This window comes from Vanessa cardui, chromosome 24 (assembly GCF_905220365.1).
Source record: "Vanessa cardui chromosome 24, ilVanCard2.1, whole genome shotgun sequence".
In the NCBI taxonomy this organism is placed as follows: domain Eukaryota; kingdom Metazoa; phylum Arthropoda; class Insecta; order Lepidoptera; family Nymphalidae; genus Vanessa; species Vanessa cardui.
Window position 1 is genome coordinate 3,738,012 of NC_061146.1, and position 22,643 is coordinate 3,760,654.

A 22,643-nucleotide genomic window follows, 5' to 3' on the forward strand; every position below is an offset into this window, starting at 1 on the left:
TAAATATAAATTTAATATTAATATCTATTTTCAATAATATTATTATAATATTAATATAATTATTGTATATAAGTATAAATTTATATTTATTTTTAATTACAACAGTGTAAACCAATTTACATAACAAGATACTTCGTGATATTTGACTGAACATAACGTGTAATCAATATAAAATTAAAATATTCATTCTTCTAGGAGGTCCATGAAACACTTTTGAATCGTCACATAGTTGAAATAAAAACTCCATAGTAACTCCTTTCCACTATTTTAATTACAGAGTATATCAATAAATTAAAATTAAATTTATATATTACATCGTGTCTGGAAATAAACACATACTAATTCCACACGTTTTCCAGGGAAAAGCTTATAACGTAATTTTATTGTGACTGCGTATACCTTGTTATTACATACCACTATGCGCTTGACACAAAGGCTTTAGTTGGGACCATTGTTTGGCATGTGTTAACCTACATAAACCCACACACATAAATATTATGAAGCATTATTTGTACTTATATAGCATTCACGGCAATATTTCATTGAAGAAAAGTGTGTAAGTGAACAATTGATTTACAAAAAGTTATGAGTTCAGTAATAAGTTTTCACTATAGGTTTTTTTAAGTGCATATTTATGATACTACATTTCGGATACTAATAATTTGATTGCAATACTACAATTAAATTAAATGTAAACTTGTTACCTTGTTAAATAAATAAACTAAGTTATTTTACCTATAATATATTGTACCGTCTTAACATAAATTGATCTGTTCAGAATATCTTGAGAATAATTTTATATTTATTAGAAGTGACTGTAATTATCTGGAGGTTGTGTAGTGAAAATAACCAGAACACGAGATCAATACCAAAAATGATTTTCACGTTCGAAAATAAAGCGTTTCAGAATTGATAAAAGACCCATACATTTTTATTGTCTATGAAAGCTTAATCGCAGTTCGTAAATAATAAATGAAAGCTGCAACCGGAGCGACTGAAATAATAATAAATTAAATGCAAAAGATAAAAAAGAAAAAATGTCTAGAAAATTTCAATAATTTTGAACGCTAGCATGAAATGTTTAATGAATGCTCTATTTCATTGTTTCGAAACTATTCAGAATGGTATCCGCCGTTGTTCCACTACGATCCATACAACCGCTGAGGTCTGGAATCCTCATTTGCATCGAAAGTCATTTGTGCCTGGTCCCTGCGTCGACGTTTTAAACGATAATAGGATGTACATAATTAAACAGATCGCAGTATTTCTTTAACGTCTTCATTTTTTTATTTAACAACCGAATCATATAGAGTAAATTCGATAATAAAAAAAAATACTAATAATAGGTATATAATAAAAATCAATTCTTGAATTTTCTATAAAGTTAGTATTTGTTGATTTAGTTTCGTAGATATAAATATAATTGTAATTAATTAACATTTAACGGAAAAGATAATTAAGATACGAATGTAAACTATAGTAGCATAATAGAGCAAAACAAAGTAGAATCGTTACATTTTATTCAATTCTGTAGCATGACAATACAAAAAGTACAATTTGATTTGATTGGTAAAAACAGTAACCGCTTTTTTCTTGGTAGAATTTTGTAAATTGAAAATTTAAAGTGCTTGAATGAGACTAATAACGAACAACTTTGTTTAATTAAAATAGCACAATAAATAGGTACTTTAAAACATGCGTTTGTATCTAAATTAATAAGGGATTCTTTAATAGGGTTTTTATGAGGGTATGTCAAGAATGCAGAATATGTAAGTGCAATTAAGTCCCATGTATTTGAGAATGAGCGTTTCGTGAACACGTGCTTAAGTATAGGACTGATAAAGTAAGGAATTACGTGTATTTATAACCTATGTAATGAAAATATTTTGAAAGCTACTGAAGTGAAATTTTTGGTTATTAAATCATCGACGGCATTTATGTTTAAATCAATAAAAGGACATGTTACAAAATCACCGACATCATAAATAATAATTATTGACTTTTATAAAATTAGAAAAATCTTTGACACTACATAAAAAATATCTCATATATGAAAAGGTAAAAATACACAAGATGTCATACTTTTACAGAATATTGGATGCGTGGACAGTGACCATTACCATCAGAAATAATATTTACCTATTTATTATACTTATCATCTCTCTATAAATTAACAAAAAACAAACGAAATTACTTGTATCCTAATTGTTTTTTACCTTTGTTACAATTAAATTAAATTATATTAAATAAAGAAGCGCGTAAAGTGTCATGGAAGACGAATCAGAATTAGTAACTGTTTGAACAAATGTAATAATATTACAAAATTACAAGTAGTTGAAAGTTGAAATTTAAAAAGTTTTTTTTTTAAATTGTTCTTTTGTTTGAACCAGTCTTAATTTTTCCTCTATACGTTTATTGCTTCTGTCTATTGAACGAATGAAATTTTTTCAATTTGTTTATTATAAGTTAGTTACTTTTATTTTTGTATGATTGACGCATATAATTGAATGTATTACTCTGTTACATTAATTGTACGGAATGCCTTAAATGGTGTCATACATCTAACATTCACACATTACGGATGCGTTCAGCGTACTTGTAGACGTATATCGATGGGACGCTCGCCTCTCTCGGGCTTCTAATTTGCATCGAAAGTGTCGACTCCCACAGAGCTCTATTTCTGAGTGAACTAGGATTACCATGTATTGTGGGATAACAGTGAGACTTTTGGCCCATGTAATTTGTTTCAAATTTACATCTCGATACAATTGAGTGATGTAATATGAATCCTAGATTCATGATTTTCAAGATATATAATTGTAATAATATATTTTGAAGGAAAGTTCTTTCTTACAATATTGCTATAGAAAGAAATGGGTCATTGGGTTAAATATTGGTCTTCGCAACTCCCATTAAGTTATTATTACAATTAAGCAAACATATATGTAAAAGTCGTAGTTTCAGAAGTACGTAAGCCATTGTCACCCTACTGTAATTAACATATTGAAAAATTCTTTAGTAAGAATTTGAATAATGCTCAATCGAACGTCACTTGCAGATTCGCCGAGATGCAAAGAGCGTATATGTTAGAATACTTGTCCCATTTGCGAATACCATGTGCATATCAAATGACACTTGTTTAGAGATTCATATTGATTGTAAGCCAGAAAACAATAAAATGAATACTGATTCATTGATTAAATTTAAACATCAATACCGCTTACATTATAAAATTTTAATATGTTGCGTGTTATTTATTATTTACACGGGGTTCTAATAGTCATTTGTTTGTGATCTAGGTTCGCGAACGGGCGAATGAACTAGCCGATGGTATGTAGTAACCAATGCTTATAGACAATGGATATACAAGAAATATTAACCAATTATCTTCCCTTGCATTGACAATGCACTACAAACTTTGGGAACTAAGATGTGTTCTTGTTTGTGCCTTTAGCTACACTGAGTGACTCATCCTGCAAACCGGAACACAACAATACTAATCGTTGCCTTTTAGCCGTAGAATACATGATAAGTGGATTTTACTTACACAGACAGCTTAGTACAAAGACTTACCAACAAGTTAAAAAAAATCATATACTTATTGAATGCCATCACATGGAAACATAAAATAGAGGCCTGAACCAAAACACAACTATACTAACCATTACAATTTAGCCATAGAGTATATGAAAAGTGATTATGCATACACAGACGGCCGTGCATAAATACTTACCAACGAGTGAAAAAAAATCATATACCACTTGAATGCCATCACATTGGAACAAAAAAATACAGTCCTGAAAATACATAACGGTTTTTTAGAAAATTTTATAAATCGCAAGTTATAAAGCCGTACTTATAACATAGTATATTCTTATAAAAAAGTATTTCTTTACCAAATAGAAACTTATTTCTATTTGCAAGTCAAATGATAACGACGCGCTATATATATAGAGCTATCATTAACACAAGCGCTTTAGCTGTTTCTCTCTTCTATAAATAATTGCTGAGTTTTCCTCGCGTCAGCCATTAAATAAATTCTTTCTCCATATTTTGAGTTACTGCTGTTGTTCGTTCGCATACTTTAATAGAAGTTTTGAACAAACGAGCCAGTCTCTACTTTATACTTTAAAGAGGCGTGGTCACGTTATATTGAGTTAGTTAATGATTTATAACCGCCACGATAATTAATTTTAATAAGCTGTTTGAACCGAGATGGCTCAGGGGTTAGAACGCGTGCATCTTAACCGATGATTGAGGGTTCAAATCCAAGCACGAACCACCAAATTTTCATGTGCTTGCTTGCACCCACGATTATAGACAAAAGAACAGTTTGGAGTATAAATTATAGATACACTTTTCATCAAAATCAAAGATGTGATCAGATCTTAAACGTAACTTATTTCTGTATTAACACCGGCTTATTCATTTGTTAAACTGGAATAACTTCACCCAGAGACCAAAGAACATTGGTGATAAATTTGAGCACATTCAGCTATGTTGACTTTATGAATGAAATGGTTTAAGTTAAGTTTAATTTTATTTTTCATTGGACCTTTTTCCTTGTAAACAAATTAAAGTAATCTTTAAAAGTTTTTTCATAACAAATGATCCTTGTAACCTATAAATTTGCATAAACGTTTTTTTTTTTCATGGTTTAATATTATAAATAATAACCGATTATTTGCTATGAAATATATGAGGATATTATACTTTAGTATACTGCTGACAATAATTCTGATTATGCACTACCCTTAGTGTCATACTGTTATGGATTGTGACACTTTATACGTGGAGCAAGAAACATATATTAGCGTTTTCATTATGGGAGGATATTAAGACTGTAATATTTAAAACAGCTTAATCTTTATATCATATGCTCTATTTAATTGACTGCCTTAATTTGGTTACATTATACAACTGCAGATACCAAGTAGGGACAAGAATGTATAATTAGAAATAAAATATAGGATTTATTTATAATTGTTTCAATAAATGCTTTATCCAAATATTTTTTGTAACAATTATTCTGACTACTAAGTATTTATGAGGAAGATCTAAAAAAATGTATACTACTTCGTTACTTTTGGAAAAAAAAAAGATAATCGGTCGACAAACAGACAAGGAAAAGGTACTAAACTATTTTATCTTTGCCTATGTTAATGGTTCGCTGCATCAGATAGCAATCGCTTCATAAAACATATTGTCCTGGTTTATAGGAATTATGTCCGAACAAATCCCATACCTTCCCTTTATTCCCTTACCTTTCCTTAGCCTACTTAGTCTTACTTGCTAATATCGTACTAATTCACAATTCTCAGTACAAGAGTTTATATATACAATAGACGCTTGTATTGATACCTATTACGCTCGACACGATTCCACTGGGGAGCAATTAACTGGTCCATGTTTTACAATCGCTGGCAGTCTGCCTAACTGTTGTAATGGATATTAACAGCGTGATATTTGATTTTTTTAACTTTTGCAAGACGTCTTTGCCTTCAAGTGAAGTCTTTGGCCGAATGAATTATTTATTATGATAATTTATTTTAATATTTCTGATATAATAAATGTGAAATTGTGTGTTTAAAGGATTGTAGTGATGATAGTGATGTTGTTATAGATGTCGAATACGAAAATGGAAATATGATACTCTTATTACTGCCAATAAAAATAAGTAGAAAAAAGTCAGATCAAGTGAAATCATTTTTGTTGATTTGAAATTGATTTTATTTGTTGTTTTGTTTAATTTAAAAAAAAACATTCGAAATACAAAGTCTTGATAAAATTTTTTGAATAAATATATTTATACGACCACAAATAGTTATTAGTTCAATTAATAGAGCACATTACACTTCTGATTTATTGGGTTCGATTTTGCTAAAATCATCTTCAAATATATTTCCTTCTAGGTTTATTTTCATCTAAATATTACTGAATATCTAAGTTTCTTTCCTTGAATTCGATATAACTGCAATAAAATCAGCAACTTAAATCAATTAAGTTATCTTATCGTAAGTTTCAAACAAAGTTTCAAACTACGTTTATTGATAAAATCCAAGTTGGGTTTTCATTAAGATTTCAATATCATTTTAGTCGAAGTTAATCAAAAAAACTAAGTTGAAAATATTTATGGAAATGGATATTTACAGAATGCTTTTAAATACACTGACATATCAGTGATACTAAAAGAAAATGTTTGATTTCTCACTAATTCTTCTATAAAAAATAATATTTTATAGTGTTCTTTCGTGAGGCGAGATGGCTCAGTGGTTAGAACGCGTGCATCTTAACTGCTGATTGCGAGTTTAAACCCAGGCATGCACCACTGAATATTCATGTCCTAAATTTGTGTTTATAATTCAAGTAAAGGAAAACATCGCGAGGAAACCTGCATCTGTCTTATTTCCTAGAAATTCTGCCATTCGGTATTCCACCAACCCGCTTTGGAACAGCATATTCCAAACCTTTTCAAAGGCAGAGGGGAGCCCAGCAGTGGGCTTTACAGGCTGTTGTTTTTTTAAGGTATATATTGGCGGACGAGCATATGGGCTACCTGTTGGTAAGTGGTCACCACCACCCACAGACAATGACACTGTAAGAAATATTAACTATTCCTTACATCGTCAATGTGCCACCAAACTTGGGAACTAAGATGTTATATCCCTTGTGCCTGTAGTTACACTGGCTCACTCACCCTTCAAACCGGAACACAACAATACTGAGTACTGTTATTTGGCGGTAGAATAACTGATGAGTGGGTGGTACCTACCCAGGCGGGCTTGCACAAATCCCTACCACCAAGTATTGTTATTGTTTCGCGAGCCAATGTTATTACATCCTCAAGATACTTATATATAATGTCACTGATTTATTGTTTATGTTTACACAGCTAGGTATCTACAGGTAAATATGACAATTTATGACCAAATTTCCATCACAGTGTCCTGCACTGAAGTACGTGTGACACTTTTAACGTTTAATATATGTAAGTTTATTCCGAAGCACCTGATTCATTAGGCGAAGAGTTCTTCAGCCGAAGTATCGTTTTCATTATTCATTAAATTTCCCCGAACTGAGTTTAACCATTAGGGAATGAACATTGAATAATTGGTGAAGTGAACCCGATTCTTCGACCCTAATCTATTGCGGTAAGGAGATTGTAATTGCTCTTGTATCGATTGTCCCTTCAAATGTGGTCTTGTATGTGAATCATTTATTAGCCTACAACCTGGTAAATTTTACTTTAAATTTCTATAGATCGTTTTCATACAAATGCATTTAATATACTTTATTCAGGAAAGCTCTTTCAAATACTTTATTATATGAGTATTATGAACTAGGAAAACCCAGCTGGTGACCCGTTGAACAGTGTGGAAGTATATCTTCTGCATCACCTTTGAAATACAATAAATTGATTATTATATACATTAACATACATTGAACATTCCAGGAACAGTGGCATTAAGTTGGACTACCTTGGAGATGCAATGTATCCAAAGCAAAAACATCGTGCGGTCGAATGAAATGACTACAAATACTCAATAATAATAACCACGTTCTTTTTTTAAGTCTTTTAATAATACCAAAAAATGTATTTAATATAATTTATTTTACGCAATCAACGATTAATTGTAATCAAAATGGTCATATTTCTTCAACAGCTTGCTGTCCATTAATATAGATTTACCGAACTTCTGTAGCCATTGTTTCTTCTCCTCTTCCAATACATTTGGATCGATGGTTGTTGATGTCTTCGCTCTCGCCAGATTTTGGAGATAAGACTCATAAAGGCTCATTCTTGGTATCACAGAGTTATCTTCAGCGGGCTCAAGCGGGACATTAATGGGATCAAATGGTAGTGTAACCATGAACTTCCTCGGGTCTGCGTATAACTTGTTATCTGTAATTTCGGTTGTGTTCTGTATCAACTGCGTCGTTCGAGTAGTTGTCGATAATATTGCTGTTGTTGGACGATTATTTTCATCCCATATCACAGTGTCCAGCCATCGGGAAAATGTGGAAACTTTCGGAAACGCGTGGGTCTTTGTGTACAGCGCGCAAGTGTGCAGAAATGAGGCTATCGCTATTAAGGTGTTGTTTTGGATAACCGCTCCCCCATTGTCTTTCTATAAAAAGAAAATTCTATTTCAGGTATACTTTAGTGTAGGATATATTAATAACATAAGCTGTTATAGGTAAATGAGTTTTTGTAGGGCCTTTAATATTCTAATAATACTTATTTTAAAAATAAGATTACAATATTGTGATTTTAGTTAAATTTGTTTTAGTTCATATTTGTAAATATTTTAGCATTTAAAGTTATTAATTCTCATGTTAATAAAAGTTGAATTAACGTAAAAACTATTTGCAATACAAATATTGAGCAACATGACATAATGTTACTAGTATACATAAATAATGATAATTCTTTGGCCGATTTTGACCAAACATGAGCAGAGATGGTCTAGAGGTAAGAACGCGCGTATCTTAACCGATGATTGCAGGTTCAAACCCAGGCAGGCACCGCTGATTCATGTGCTTAATTTGTCTTTATAATTCATCTCGTGCTCAGCGGTGAAGGAAAACATCGTGAGGAAACCTGCATGTGACAAATTTCATAGAAATTCTGCCATATGTGTATTCCACCAACCCGCATTGGAACAGCGTGGTGGAATATGTTCCAAACCTTCTCCTCAAAGGGAGAGGAGGCCTTTAGCCCAGTAGTGGGAATTTACAGGCTGTTGTTGTTGTTGTTGACCAAACATGTGCAACTTAATATTAACAAGAATAAATAATTAAATTAACTTCCAACTTTAACTTGAATATCCCTCGGAGCTGTATGTTGGTAGATAAAAGAGTTCAAATACTTGGATAAAGTAAATTGACCGAAGCATCTACTCTCTGATAACTTCAAGACCTGGTCATATTTTATTCATAAGCATTTGAAATTGTACACGTTGCTCGAGTAAGAAGTTATGAAATATATTTAATATTTTAGGCAGAATAAAGGTAACATCGTTGGTAGTATCGAATAACGTTTTATTATTAACATACCTTTGTGAATTTAGTTTTCAGAAAATAATAGAGGATGATTTTGTATCTATATGTTTAGAAATCACCCAATTTTAAGATTGTTTGGGTTATCTTGAGATCTCTGGGAAGATTTTGTTAATGAAATTAAAGAACTATTATTATTATTTGGGGGAGGCCTATGCCCAGTAGTGGACATATGTACATACAAACAGAATAATCATGATAATTATGATTAATTACGGATTATGATATTTTTTATTGCTACAGTTGGTTTATTTTAAATATATATATGTAACATATTGTGAAAGATAACAGTATGAGGCACTATCTTTGCGAAACAAATTATTTAAAAAAAATGGAACGCTAAAAATCGATCGCCGCTATACATTCATTAAAATTACGAGTACAATAACTCGTAATACGAGTTTAATAACTCGTCTGCTATTATTATAATAAAAAAATATGAATGTAATTTTATCTGTTTCCCTACGAGACAAAACAAATGACGGAAAACGATTTACTTACATTTTTTAATAATGAATAATGAATTTGCTTTGTCTTAGAGAAATAGGTTTAAAAACTATACGCATAACGTTACGATGTATATTAAGATTATAACTATTAATTAAACTGGTACAAAAAATATATTAATATTTTATGATGATGTAAAATTATAGGTGTTACAATTTATTTGATTAAAACATTGTATGAACTTTAAATGTTGTCATAAGCACTGTAAAAAGGTAGAGAGATTGACGAGAGATATAAAAGCAATCATTAACAGCGTTTTAAAAGACATGACATCGCAAAATTTTCAGAATTATACCATAGAAACATTTTTAGAACGTTTGACCTTGACTCTCAGAGATATCAGATAACAACGTTCTTTGAAACTTTGAAGCGTTTTTGACCTTCGTTTGTAAATAAAATGTAACTTTCCTTTCAAAATAGAGAACGACTGATACATTTGAAATATACTAACTCTAAATATTTAAAAATAATTATTATTAATATTTTTTTATAATTATTTACAAGTACGCACAGCTTGGTATAATACGCTCTTAGTCTTTCTCCTCAAACGAAAAGAAGACCCAGGTGTGTGTATCGGTGTTATAATTTCCTGATGCAAATGCATATACATTCTACTAGGTTCTGACAACAATTGCGTTCGTGGGGTAGATTCTTTCTAATTTTGATAACGTTTATGGAAAATTGTATGATGATCTTTTTAGCAATTTAGACGTAACAACTAAACAAACAAATATAAATAGTAATTTTGTCATTGATTACATTAGTTACCTAGGACAGGATGAGTCAATTAAATCGACTTTATTTCATCAATCAATAACCATACAGCCGTATGATCTGAGGTCAGCTTCCGATTGGTTTTCCAACGAAATGTTTCTCAATAACAGTATGGAAGTTACACATTTGTGTCTCGGAAAATACGTAAAGTCGTTTCTGCGCTTTTGGTTATAAATTTCCGGTGTTATCGGATTTGCCGTCTCATCGGATTATGACTATGCACTTGTGTTTTACACGCGCATATACACTATTTTGTTAGTTGATACTGGCAGCTATGACCATAATCGCTGGAAAGAAGTTCTTACCCTGCAGAAATGTCTATTGGGATCCTGTACCCCTCCCATACAGATGTATCGCCCTGATGACCACAAAGAGGACGGTTCACATATCGCAGCATTTATGACTGGTGCGTTGACTATTCGTATGTGCTACAACAAAATATATAAGTTAAAACGACACGTCACAGTGGTACATTTATAAATTCATTTATAAAATTGAAGTTATGAATTTTCACGTACTTCATTTTGTCCTCCCACGAAAGTAAGCATGGTGATGAAACCTGTATGTGTTTGAAGATACTCAACTTCATGCGTATTTTGTTTATCTGTATTATTTGAAGTAGCGTGTTTGTTGAATTTCCAAATCTTCTAGAGACGGGGATTTATTATTTGTTACTTTTTATCCACGTGTATACTGTTTATCACAAGATTTTTTTTAAATATTCCTCAGTGTTTTTATAATTATTCCTCCCTCTCTCAGTCTCAAGCTCTTGGCTGTTTGACTGGTCAGGTAATGAAGTTTTTGTTTCCTATTTTTAAGATTATTTTTAACTAGACAGTCGTAATTCAGAGTACAACTACCGATAGTAGTGTGCCTTTGAAGACACAAAATGCCAAAGCCAAAAAGTTTTCTCTGCGCCAAAACTCCATATTACACGGACACCGTCTTAACCGAAGAGCAATATTTAAATTTTCTTTTATTACATTGTGATTTGTGGTAGAATAAAACATCGTAAAGATATCTGTGTTTTGTCTATCAAAAACTTTGCAGTGATTAAACTGACTGGAATAAGCGTTGAACATTCTTCATAAACTGGACAAGAGAACATCACCAAACTGTATATTTATGGACTATCCGCTATATGTAATGTATGTTATCACAATAACGGAGTTACTTGTTGGTATCGTAGCTTCGTGCAAGTCTCACTAGATACCACTCACATACTTTACCGCACAACAGAAATACTTAGTATTGTTATGTTCCGATTTGAAGGGTACATGAGTCAGTACTAACAGTACACAAGATACATAACCTCTTAGTTCCTAAGTTAAAGGAGCATTGGTATCATAAGAAATGTTTAATATTTCCTACTGCGACAATATCAATGAGCATTTCTTAACTTTTATATATATAAAAAAAATGTTATAGATATAAATTAAGAACGTCAACATACCCCAGTTGGTGTCCAAGCTAGTATCGTCGCTAAATATCCTAATAATACATCATCATCAGGACTCGGCAGCCGCACAGCATCTACTCTAGAGCTGAACGCGAGCTGCACTTCCAACTTCACAGCCGACACTTTTAATTCAAAGTTATTTATCAGCATTTTTATCTGGAAATTTTAATTCATCTAAATAAAGGATAGTATGTATTAGTAATAAACACGCTTTTGTGCAAGCCCGTCTGGGTAACTACCCTTACTTACTACTACAAGCAACAATATGTTGCGTACTTGTATTCCGGTTTGTAGAGTAAGTGAGCCAGTATAACAACAGGCAACTGGGGCCCTTGAAACAGTTCCCAAGGTTGGTCGCGCTTAGGAGGTGTAAGGAATGGTTTAAAAAAATCTTATTCATATAAAAGTGAGACTATTATTTAAATACTCTGTATAATGCAATACTAAACCTTTTAGGTGAAAAGATATTTTGAATTAAGAACTATTTCTTTCTTGTGACGTCATGTTTAACATGCTTATCATGTAGTGCGTAATCGGTAAATTAACATAAATAAATGATTACTTACTTTCGATACAGAGCCTCCTTTAATATTATAGGAACTGCCGGTTCTAATCTTGTAGTTTCCGAGGTTTCGATGCGTTACGTATGATGTGATATCCCTGTTCAGATACAATTTTTATTAAATATAATATTTTCTACTAATATTATTTTAATAATAATATTAAGGCTCGACAGTGAAACGAAAATCAATCGATAATCGATCCTCTACTATATTTATATTATGTCTTTGGTTACTTATATTTTTAATGATATACACTGTCTTTAAATTAAGGTTTGACATTTTTGAATGTACATATTATTATAATATGTGTATATATATATTTATAATTAAGAATGGTATGGATGCGCTTGAGCAAAGTCCTACCAACAAAATATTCCTATATTTAAAGTTTCTAAGTTCAAAATTACGATAGCAATCAAATCAAAATATGCTTTATTTAAGTCGGAATTTACAAGCACTATTGAATCGTTACTTAACAACTATATAAGATAAAGCTACCATAGGTTCGGAAAGTAGATTCTACTGAGGAGAACTTACAAGAAACTCAGTAGTTACCCTTTTTCAACATTTAAAAAAATAGTGCCATGTTAATTAAATATAATGTATGTATGTAATATATCCCGCCAGAAAGCCAACAAGTATTAAATCCACGCTTTTAAAAAAATATACGTAATGTTTTCGCCATGAAATTAACTAACTTTCAAAAACGATCGTTCCGATCTGTGCTATGATACACTCAGTCTGGAAGAGACATCGAGAAAACGCAGATTACGCGACAATGGTTTTTAACACAATGCCTGTCATTCAGCCGTAGACACATGTTGTGAAGAATACATCAGCGTATAATGGCGATCGTAACTTTGTACGCGTGATATGAAGCTGAGACTGTCAACGTGAATATACTTTATATTTTGCTAATATTGGGAAAAGTTCATTCACTTTTGTGTAAGATATAATTAATGGTATTTTGTGAAGCTAATTTTGCAATCATAAAATAGGTTACTTTACTCAATCTGTTATATTAAGAGCTAGTTGTTGAACGCAGTTTCGCTCGGGTTTTAGTGGTTGGTTGTCACCTGTGAGGCAAAAAAAGTAGCCTATGTTCCTTGGAGTACAAGTTTGTCGATTCATTGGTGTGGTACGGACAGAAAAACAGACAAGAGTTCTCTTCACATTTAAAATATTAGTATAGATTAGGTTTGTTAGTGAAAATCGGTGATAACGTTAGTTTGTAGAGTTTTTTTTTTGCTTTTATAAACGACTAGGCTACAGCATTCTCTCTTTTTGAGAAGAAATTGTTCCAAAGCAGGTTAGTAAATATTTGTACGAGTATACTATATATCAATCCAACACATGTCAGTTACGTTCGCAATATATTACTTTGGAGCACAAGGAGTAACTATAATGACAATTTTCACCGACTGTCTCCTTTTTAATTTAAATCGTACGCATAGAATTATGTAACTTGTTTTATTCGTGACAAGCAATAAATATCAGACGTAATTCATACGAGAAGCAAAGTAACGCTTTCGTTTCTGAAAACAAAATTGAGAAAATTGTACTTGATAAGAATTTGACGGAGCATATAAAATGAAATTCTAGAAAATAATATAACAATGAAATGCTTCAAAACGTACTGCTTCTTACTTAACATGTGTTATGAATAAACATTTTTTGATGTATAACATCTTTCCTCTCGTTTTCTTGTACGGTGATTTTGTGAAAAGGAAGTAACATAAAGTCGGGGAAGAGAGCGTTTGTCAAATCAAATTTGACCAATGAGCGCGCGATGCGTTAGCCGTCAGATGGTACCAATCCATTTTCCGAGACGATAGCGAAATATATGATATATGCGATTCACCTTTTTATGAAAATTACGCGCATAGAGGAATATGAAATTTGCTGTAGGCAACATTTATATGGAGAAGGAGAGCAGATTTTTTGTGAATTATTTTCAAAGAGCGTTACACACTAGTACGATATTTAATATTTCGAGATTTGTATTACCAATGACAACATACGTAATGACAGTTATGTCAATGATCAATGACGTCCTTTCTTGTAATAACTACAGGATATCGTTCAACCGGTCCTAATTTTGCCATCTTTCAAATCAATACGTCTTACTTCTTGTTAGAAATGAATGATTATGGAAATTAGACCAATGTGTTACCTCTTCTAACGTTAATTTTCCTTATTACTAAAGTGTACACAGGGAGACATAAATTGTACCTGTTATTTTAAATTAACAATTGACTTTCACTTGACGACAATCAGTTACGGTTAAATACGGAATGCTAAAAAAAGTCTTTGAACGCTGGCTGAGTAAAAGTAAAGCAATACGCAAAAACCCACAAATATATATTTTTACAAAAAAAAAAATCTATAAGATACAAAATGTCTTTAGTTATACTTAACCTACTTTATTCTTCAATGATCAAGCTAGATCAATGGACCTTTCCATTGATCTAGCTTGATCGTACAGTTTAAATTATAACATGTAACGTATTTACAAATGTACGATCTGAGTTTTGCGCAAACTACCTAAGCCAAACAAACTCCTCTTCATGTTTACTTATTCGAAAAAGTTAACGTAAATACACATATTGGGCGAAAAGCAGCGTTTGAATGTAATTTTATTCAGAAGTATGTTGGTGTTGGAGATGAAAGTCAAAGTTGGAAAGTTGGTCACAATATTTGGTAACTCTGGACTGGTATATTTTCGTTTTTAGTTTTATATTACAGTTTTAGAAAATTGAAGATGTTCCAATACAAAAAAGCACTTGAACATGTGATCTTTCATTGAAAACTTGTGATATGATGAGGAAATAAGCATGCGAATACAATACTGTTGTTCAAAACTAGCATTGCTCATAAGTAGCATGCTAGTAGCAGAGCTCATTAATATTAACATTGATATCCAGCTACCAGTAAGTCATTTGTTCGTCGAATTGAAACTTTTTTTTATTCATACTAATATTTTTCTTCTGAAAATTATCATATTTGAAAACGAGTCATCAATATTCATGAACGTCTGAGACATTAAACGAAGCGAACTGCCTGTATTTGTGTAAGAAATGAATGAACTTTACGAGCTAGAAGTTGTAATTAAAAACAGCTTACCTATTTGCCTTTTCCCGTCGTTATTTATCTTAATTTATATCAAAGCGTTTGCGTAAGATTGTTTTTAAAAACAACTGACGTTAACGCCAATAACAGTTACATTTTTTTATAATCAAATTTATAAATTATATAAATGTGATACCTCACAATAATCGGTTATTTTTGAATGAATTGCTAAATCTTTATGTAATGTCAGCTATTTTCCCAAGCCATTTTATTCCATGCTATAATTAATTTGCACATTTGTTAATCGTTCTGTCTCTAATTACATTGGTTAGGTTGATGTCTAAAACTGTAATACCTATGAACTATATTTACATGTATCTTAGCAATTACTTTTATATTTTAAAACCTTTGTAAAAAAAAAAGTAATCGAATAAAAAATAATAACATATAAAACTATATAGACATATATAGCATGTTCAAATAATTAATAGGTTATATAACTTATATAGGTAACTAGTTATAATATGTCCGCTTTTATTTTTGAATTCCATGCTCTTAATGGTTTTGATTTAAAAATAGAATGTTTCTTGTTACAAATTTCAAAAAAAAGGAATCGATAATTATTTAAATTGATCCATTCGCCTCCCTGGATGAAAAATAACGGTTGCTTGCACAAAGGGGATTGGCGCTACCAATCCTCTTTTGAGAAGGCTTTTGCTAGAAGGATCTTCCCATTGAGGTACTTAAATGCTCGGTCGTATTGGTACGCTTTTAAAATTCCCTTAGTCAGGACTTACGATATTAACTAGTTTCTATATATAGATTACTATCGTAACATAGTATAACTGTTGTGCTCCAGATTTGAGAGCCGAGATGGCCCAGTGGCTAGACACGTACATCTTAACCGAAGATTACGGGTTGAAATCCAGACAAGTACCATGTGCTTAATATGTATTTATACTTCATCGCGAGTTCAGCGGTGAAAGAAAACATTGTGAGGAAACCTGTATGTGTCTAATTTCAACGAAATTCTGCCACATGTGATTTCACCAACCTGAACTGGCACAACGTGGTGGAATATGCTCCTTACCTGCTCCCCAAAGTAAGAAAAGTTCTTAGCCCAGTAGGGGGAAATTAATATGCTGTTACTATTATTATATTTAGTTTTATATTAAAATTAATTATAAGGATACACAGCACCGAACAGTTATCCCTTATTTCATGACGACAAACGTAAGTCAACCCTTACGATTTGTAGACATAGGAGGGTATTTTATTGTAGGCGTATAATAGCTTTCAACGATATTGTCGTAAAAGAACCCTTTTAGGAATATGTTAGTTTCACCCTTTTATTTTTTCTTATATGCGTCGACTCTTACTAAAATTGAATTTAAAATTGTATTATAATCAAGCCGAATTTTTTATCCTCAAAAGTAGGCTTTACCCCGCCTGTGTGGCTATTTACTTTACATTTTGATTGTATAATAATAAAATCACAACTATTTCTAATTTAAAATTTTGGTTTTAAGCGCGTTATTAAAAGTTAAACTTTTAAGTATTACTTTCATTAACGCGTTTCCTATGAATTCTGGATTTAATGTCATTTCAAATACTATTTAATTTATGATCATTAATATTGGTTCATAATTTATTTAAATAGCAATATATAGGTGTAACTATTGTAATTATTTCTTTGAAGCCAATGGTAGAACAATGAGAAAATCGCTAGGTCCAGAAAAATAATTTAGTTGGTAGGGTAGGGCCTTGCAAACCCGCCCGGTTTATTCGTCCACGTATCAGATGTTCAATCAAATAGGAATAATAATTAGTATTGTTGTGTTCCATTTACAAGGGTGATTGAGCGTTTTCTCTCCTTTTTATCATCGGAAAAACGCATTATGCATTTACCATATATTGCATTTATTGTGGAGTGACGATATACGCAAGGCGGCAGGCAAGAGCTGGATGCGAGTAGCCGGAGAAAGACCACAGTGGCGTGCACTGGGAGAGGCCTATGTCCAGCAGTGGACAAAAATAGGCTGATGATGATGATGATGATGATGATATATTGCATATACTAATGTGGGGGCCCACATCACCCCCTTCGCTCAGTATGCCTAGCGCGCCCTAGTACATCGGAATACCCGGCTAAAAATACTTCCAACTCCTAAGGACAATTCCCAGGGTACTCTGAACTCAATCCCTTCGACACCTATCGTGGCGGGAGGAGAAGATGAGTGAGGGTAGGTACGCGACATAGCGTCTAAGATCCGAAGCTTGGTGGTGCATTGGCGACGCAATGAATGGTTAATATTCCTTTTAGCGCCGATGTCTATGGGCGGAGGCGAACCCTTACCCTGGTGACCTCTGCCTACCAATATTATATAAATTTGATTCACTCAGTGCTTCCACTTAATTTGGGACAATAGTAATAGTATTAGAAAAGAAAGATTTTCTGGTATTCTCGTTTGACAAGGACATTTTTCCTATAGAAAACTATATACAATATATTGCGGGTTGATTTTTATTACATTATAATTATAAATCAATGCTAGTTCGTGCTGAAATTTGCACATAAATTAATTAACTTCTAGTAACGTACACTAAATGTCAGCGTAAAATAAGCCTGTTATTTAATAAAACTTACTTCAAATAATACTTTTTCAGGGTTCAGAACCAAATTAATGAAGTATACGTATAAAAAAATGAACGAAAACATATATATCATATGAATTGCGAACCACTTATTTACTAAACCTTACATAATTGTAAAACTCCGAGAATTATTTCGCTCCACTGACATTCGCAAACATTTCCACTAAAACTTTAGGGATGTTTAAGGGTTCAAAGACAAAAAGTTCAATTGCGTGGTTAAATTATACACAGAGCTCCATCTGTTTCGAGATCGCTTTTTGTTGTAGGATTAAAATTGTAAATTCGTATTACCATATGTATGTGTGTTATATCTGAGTATAATTAATGTATTTCCAAGTCGAGTCTTTACATGTTTATGTATATACTTTCTTGTTGTTTTATTGGCTTGATATAAGTATACAGATCATGAAGTTTTGGATCGAACCCCAGTTCGGGCCCATAAAAATTTATTGGTATTTTCTGTTGAAAAATTCTTCACACAAAAGCAACATGCTGGGAAGCTCTAATCATATCAAAACTCCAACAGTTATTCCTGGTAATGATGAAAGATTTGAAAGGTAATCGATTTTTAAATTAAAATAACAGAGAATTTACTTACGTTTCAAAGCATTTGGATAGCGTGAGTAACCAGTACGTATTAAGTATGACAGCGCTGCACACATAACTGTCGTTTTTCAGTAACGCCGCTGCATACGGATGTCTGAATATTTGGGTTATCGCCGCTCCTACACGCTCGCTGCTGTCTTCTCTGTCATCTATCGATTTAAAAAAAGGCTGATCACTGTTTTATTTGTCAAGTGACCACTTGACATTACTGAAGTTCAGTTCACATTGAAGGCATCTAGGACGTATCACTCTAAATCATTCTGTGTTAATCTGCGCAAATTTATAGAGCTTTTTTATTGTACTTGAGATATCATTATATTAAAATGCATATTGTTTACTTATCTATAAATTAAATATCTTCAAATACGACATTAAAAACAAAGAAAGAGTCATTAACATTAATAAAATTTGACTGACAAAGTATACTTTAGATCTACTCTTTCATTTGCTGGTAAAGCTTTGTGCAAGCCTACATAATTAGGTACCACCCACTTAACAGGTATGCTATCGCCAAATGGCAATAATATATTAATGTGTACCAATTTGAAGGGTTTGAAGTGAGCTAGTGTAACACAAGTACAAGGAATATAACATCTTAGCTTCCCAGTTTAGTGTCGCTTTGGCGGTGTAAAGAAAGCTTAACATTTACTATAGCGCCAATGTTTATAAACGATAGTAAACATTAAAAAAAACAAAGGTCTACTCTAGTCTAGAACGGACATTACATATACTAATGTTATAAATGAGAAACTAACTATACATATAAGTATGTCTGTATCCTTTTCACCGCTGATAATATAAAATGTATAAAACAAATAAAAATAAAAATAATACACCCACACCAAGTGATAACTATATTAATAACACGTTGATATATTTTAAGTCCCGGGGAAGGAGATAGGCTATTTTTAATTTACCCCTCAAGAGATCAAATTGGGGATGACGGTTTGTCTACTATAGGTAAAGTTTTGTTTTTAAATTTCGCTCGGGACACGCCGCACCTTCGGCTGGTATAATATACATATATATGTAGATTGAAAGATATAAAATCTAACCGGTATACTGGCCTTATTCGATCTGAATAAATATTATCTGTATTCATATCTCTATCTCAAATTTCAATTGTTTATACATAGAGCTAGATAAATAAATAGTATTGCATTTATTCAATTTAAATATAACATTTTTAATTATAAAAATAAAACATAATTATGCCTAATGCCCAAAATAAATATCTTTCGATGTAAAAATATTAGTAATTGTATTTTTATATTTGAAATAAAACATATACATAAAATACTCTCCGTTTTCATTTATTCACTTAGAATCAATGTCAGCTCACCTAGGTTAACTTGCGTGTAATTCCCTGTGACGTTGTAATCTCGGCCTAAATCTCCTTCACCTGCGGAATTATTTATATATTTATGGTTATAAATACACACAATAATAGTTTAAAAGATTGATAGTCTTAATTTTGGTAAGGATGTATCACATGTACTGGGCATTTACCACCCACTCATAATATATTCAACCGCCAAACAACAGTACTTAGTATCGCTGTGTTCCCGTTTGAAGGTTGAGTGAGCGATATAAGGAATGGTTTATATTTCTTACAGCGCTATTGTTTATGGGCGGTGATGACCAACCTAGCATAAAAAAATAAAATTTTTCTTTAAAAAAATGTATTAAACAAATTATTATAAAGGCTTTGGGCCGATTCGTCTTGGCAGGTTGGAAATACTGAAGATCCCTTTACTACCATCGAACGCTAAAACCCTGTATTACAATATCCGGTTTGAGGCTTATTCGGTTTTGGAATAAAAGGAACATGAAAATTAGGATCTTAAATCTTGTTGATGGCGTTGAAGGTGTAAGCAACTTTTTAAATAACTACTTACCTTTACCTTTGGCCTGTCGAAATATTACTGAGTCTTTGACATTAAAACATGGGGGCGTTTGTGATTACTACTGATTCAATTAATGAATTATAACATTTTTGACCAATTTTGTTTAATAAAATCTCTTAGAATTTTTTTAGTCATTGATTATTATTTATAATATCTTAATTTAATTAGATTTCTAAACCAATTACAAAATAAGTATAAATTATAACAGAAAGACGTTAACGTGATTTTCAATAGTTTTCATTTTCACTTAAGTAATTTTCACCGAATATCTTTCAAATGAATCTAGCCGTAAAACTCAGTTGATAAAACATTTACAAGTTCATTACGGCTTGTAATCTCGGGCGTAAAGTATACTTTGGGTTTAAACACTAATGATATGATCAGCTTTGGCCGAATACTCCAGGCGTAAGAAATTCATTAACCATAAGCCTTTTACATAATTTATACACATAAATAATTACACAGTATGAAACAAACAGAACATACATAACACAGTCACGTAATTATTTTACGTAAATGTTCCACCGCTAACCTTGAGGCTTCTTTTAAGGAGAAAGTTCCAAGTCGCAATTTTATCTACAAGAAAGTTTTTCTCGCGATGTTTATATTTTCTGCTGAGATTAATTTTAAAAATAAGCACTCATTGATGATTGCTCTTTGAACCATCAGTTTTTAGAATCACGCGTACTAACCAAGTTAAAACTTCAGCCTCCTGACCATATCTGAATTTACTTCGGGGCGGCGCAGCAAGTCTTTTTCTTCAACACTTACCTTTCTGACGTTCTCTATCTCACAAGTAACATGTAACATTATTTTCAGCCATATCATCTTTCACACGATCCAACCATTGTTTCATCTATCGTCCCCTTCCTCTATATCCAACTAACCAAGGAAATCTAAGCTAATATAGGACCAGGCCCTTATGAAGCTGTTTTGTTTTGGAAGGGCTATTGGTAATGCTGAATATCACATATTTTACAGGTCTATTTAATTGTTAGGTATACCAAATAATAATCATTTGTATTTCCTTTATATGGTTTAGTTAGAAGTGTGCGTAGTCTAACGTGGCGTGTATGTATTACAGGTAATGATCACACTGGTGAGATATTAATATTTATGAAAGCACATAGAACTTCTCCTTATCTTAATGCTTGGGTTAAAATAATTATATCTCGTTAGAAATAAGACAATGTTTATTATTCCCTTCCCTGTTTTTCGTAGGTAAGGCACATTTGAACAAAGATTACGTAAGTGGTGATAAAACATGATATAGAGCTAAAAATACATAGAAATGAAAATATTTATTTAAATTATACAACCTAACAATTATGACATGTAATAGAATTTACTATGGATATTATTACAAAAAAATGCTCCTAAGTGTTATTTTAAAATGCTGCCCTTTGTTAAGAATTTATTTAATATATATATAAAACTTCAGAAGAATATAAGAAGATACAATCTTTAAACAATAAAATTAAAAGTAAGTAATAAACAAAGCTTTACATAGTACCTATTTTGTGTGACACAAATATATAAAAAGTACCATATAAACCTGATTCGTCCGTATTTTCACTCTCTTGCTTGCCCTGAGCTTGTGTGAGCGTCACGATGAATAACAAAACGAAACGCCACATCTTTCGGTTCTTACTGAATTCTGATTGAGGCTGCTCTAACTGTGCGCAGAGCTAACAATGTAAAGACAATACTTCAGTTTTTCGACTGAACAAAGTTTAATTCGTCAGTAATGTCAGTAATAGTCATATCAACAGTTTTTGTGTACAAAATGTTTCGGAATGATAATATGTATCCGTTGTTTGTTTTGTTTTTTCTGATAGGCTTCTTTAACGCGTATTACCTTCAATATCATTAAATCAACATGTAGCTTCTTAGCACTCTGTTTGAAACACACACTACAAAAATATGAACACACTACTTTTCTGAGACTAATCCGTGGAATGCACGCAGTGAAATATTACTGTTTTTCTGAAATTGATTACTTTAAGGAAGCTAATCTTTAAGTCCCTATATTAATGTGCGGCT

General features: G+C 32.0%; 2 protein-coding genes across 4 annotated transcripts in view; one reads left to right on the forward strand and one right to left on the reverse strand.

Moving 5' to 3' along the window:
• LOC124540118 (inactive dipeptidyl peptidase 10) overlaps positions 1-22,643 on the forward strand; it is a 199,087-nt gene that overhangs the window by 42,406 nt on the left and 134,038 nt on the right. The gene's annotated exons all lie outside the window — the stretch shown is intronic.
• LOC124540119 (trypsin-5-like) lies at positions 7,622-22,308 on the reverse strand. Its single transcript, XM_047117552.1, has 7 exons — positions 22,156-22,308; positions 20,036-20,095; positions 18,686-18,842; positions 12,367-12,460; positions 11,795-11,956; positions 10,647-10,769; positions 7,622-8,129 (listed from the first exon to the last, which is right to left on the reverse strand). The coding sequence occupies exons 1-7, from the start codon at positions 22,235-22,237 to the stop codon at positions 7,629-7,631; spliced, it is 1,179 nt and encodes a 392-aa protein (XP_046973508.1). The 5' UTR covers positions 22,238-22,308; the 3' UTR covers positions 7,622-7,628.

Bases quoted from the DNA above. Each gene is read 5' to 3' on its own strand.
- LOC124540119 (XM_047117552.1), bottom strand. From the start codon at position 22,237: ATGTGGCGTTTCGTTTTGTTATTCATCGTGACGCTCACACAAGCTCAG. The intron at 12,461-18,685 runs GTAAGTAAATTC...GTATCTGAACAG, and splicing joins CTATCCAAATGCTTTGAAAC to GGATATCACATCATACGTAA. The intron at 10,770-11,794 runs GTATGTTGACGT...ATTTTGTTGTAG, and splicing joins TAGCTTGGACACCAACTGGG to CACATACGAATAGTCAACGC.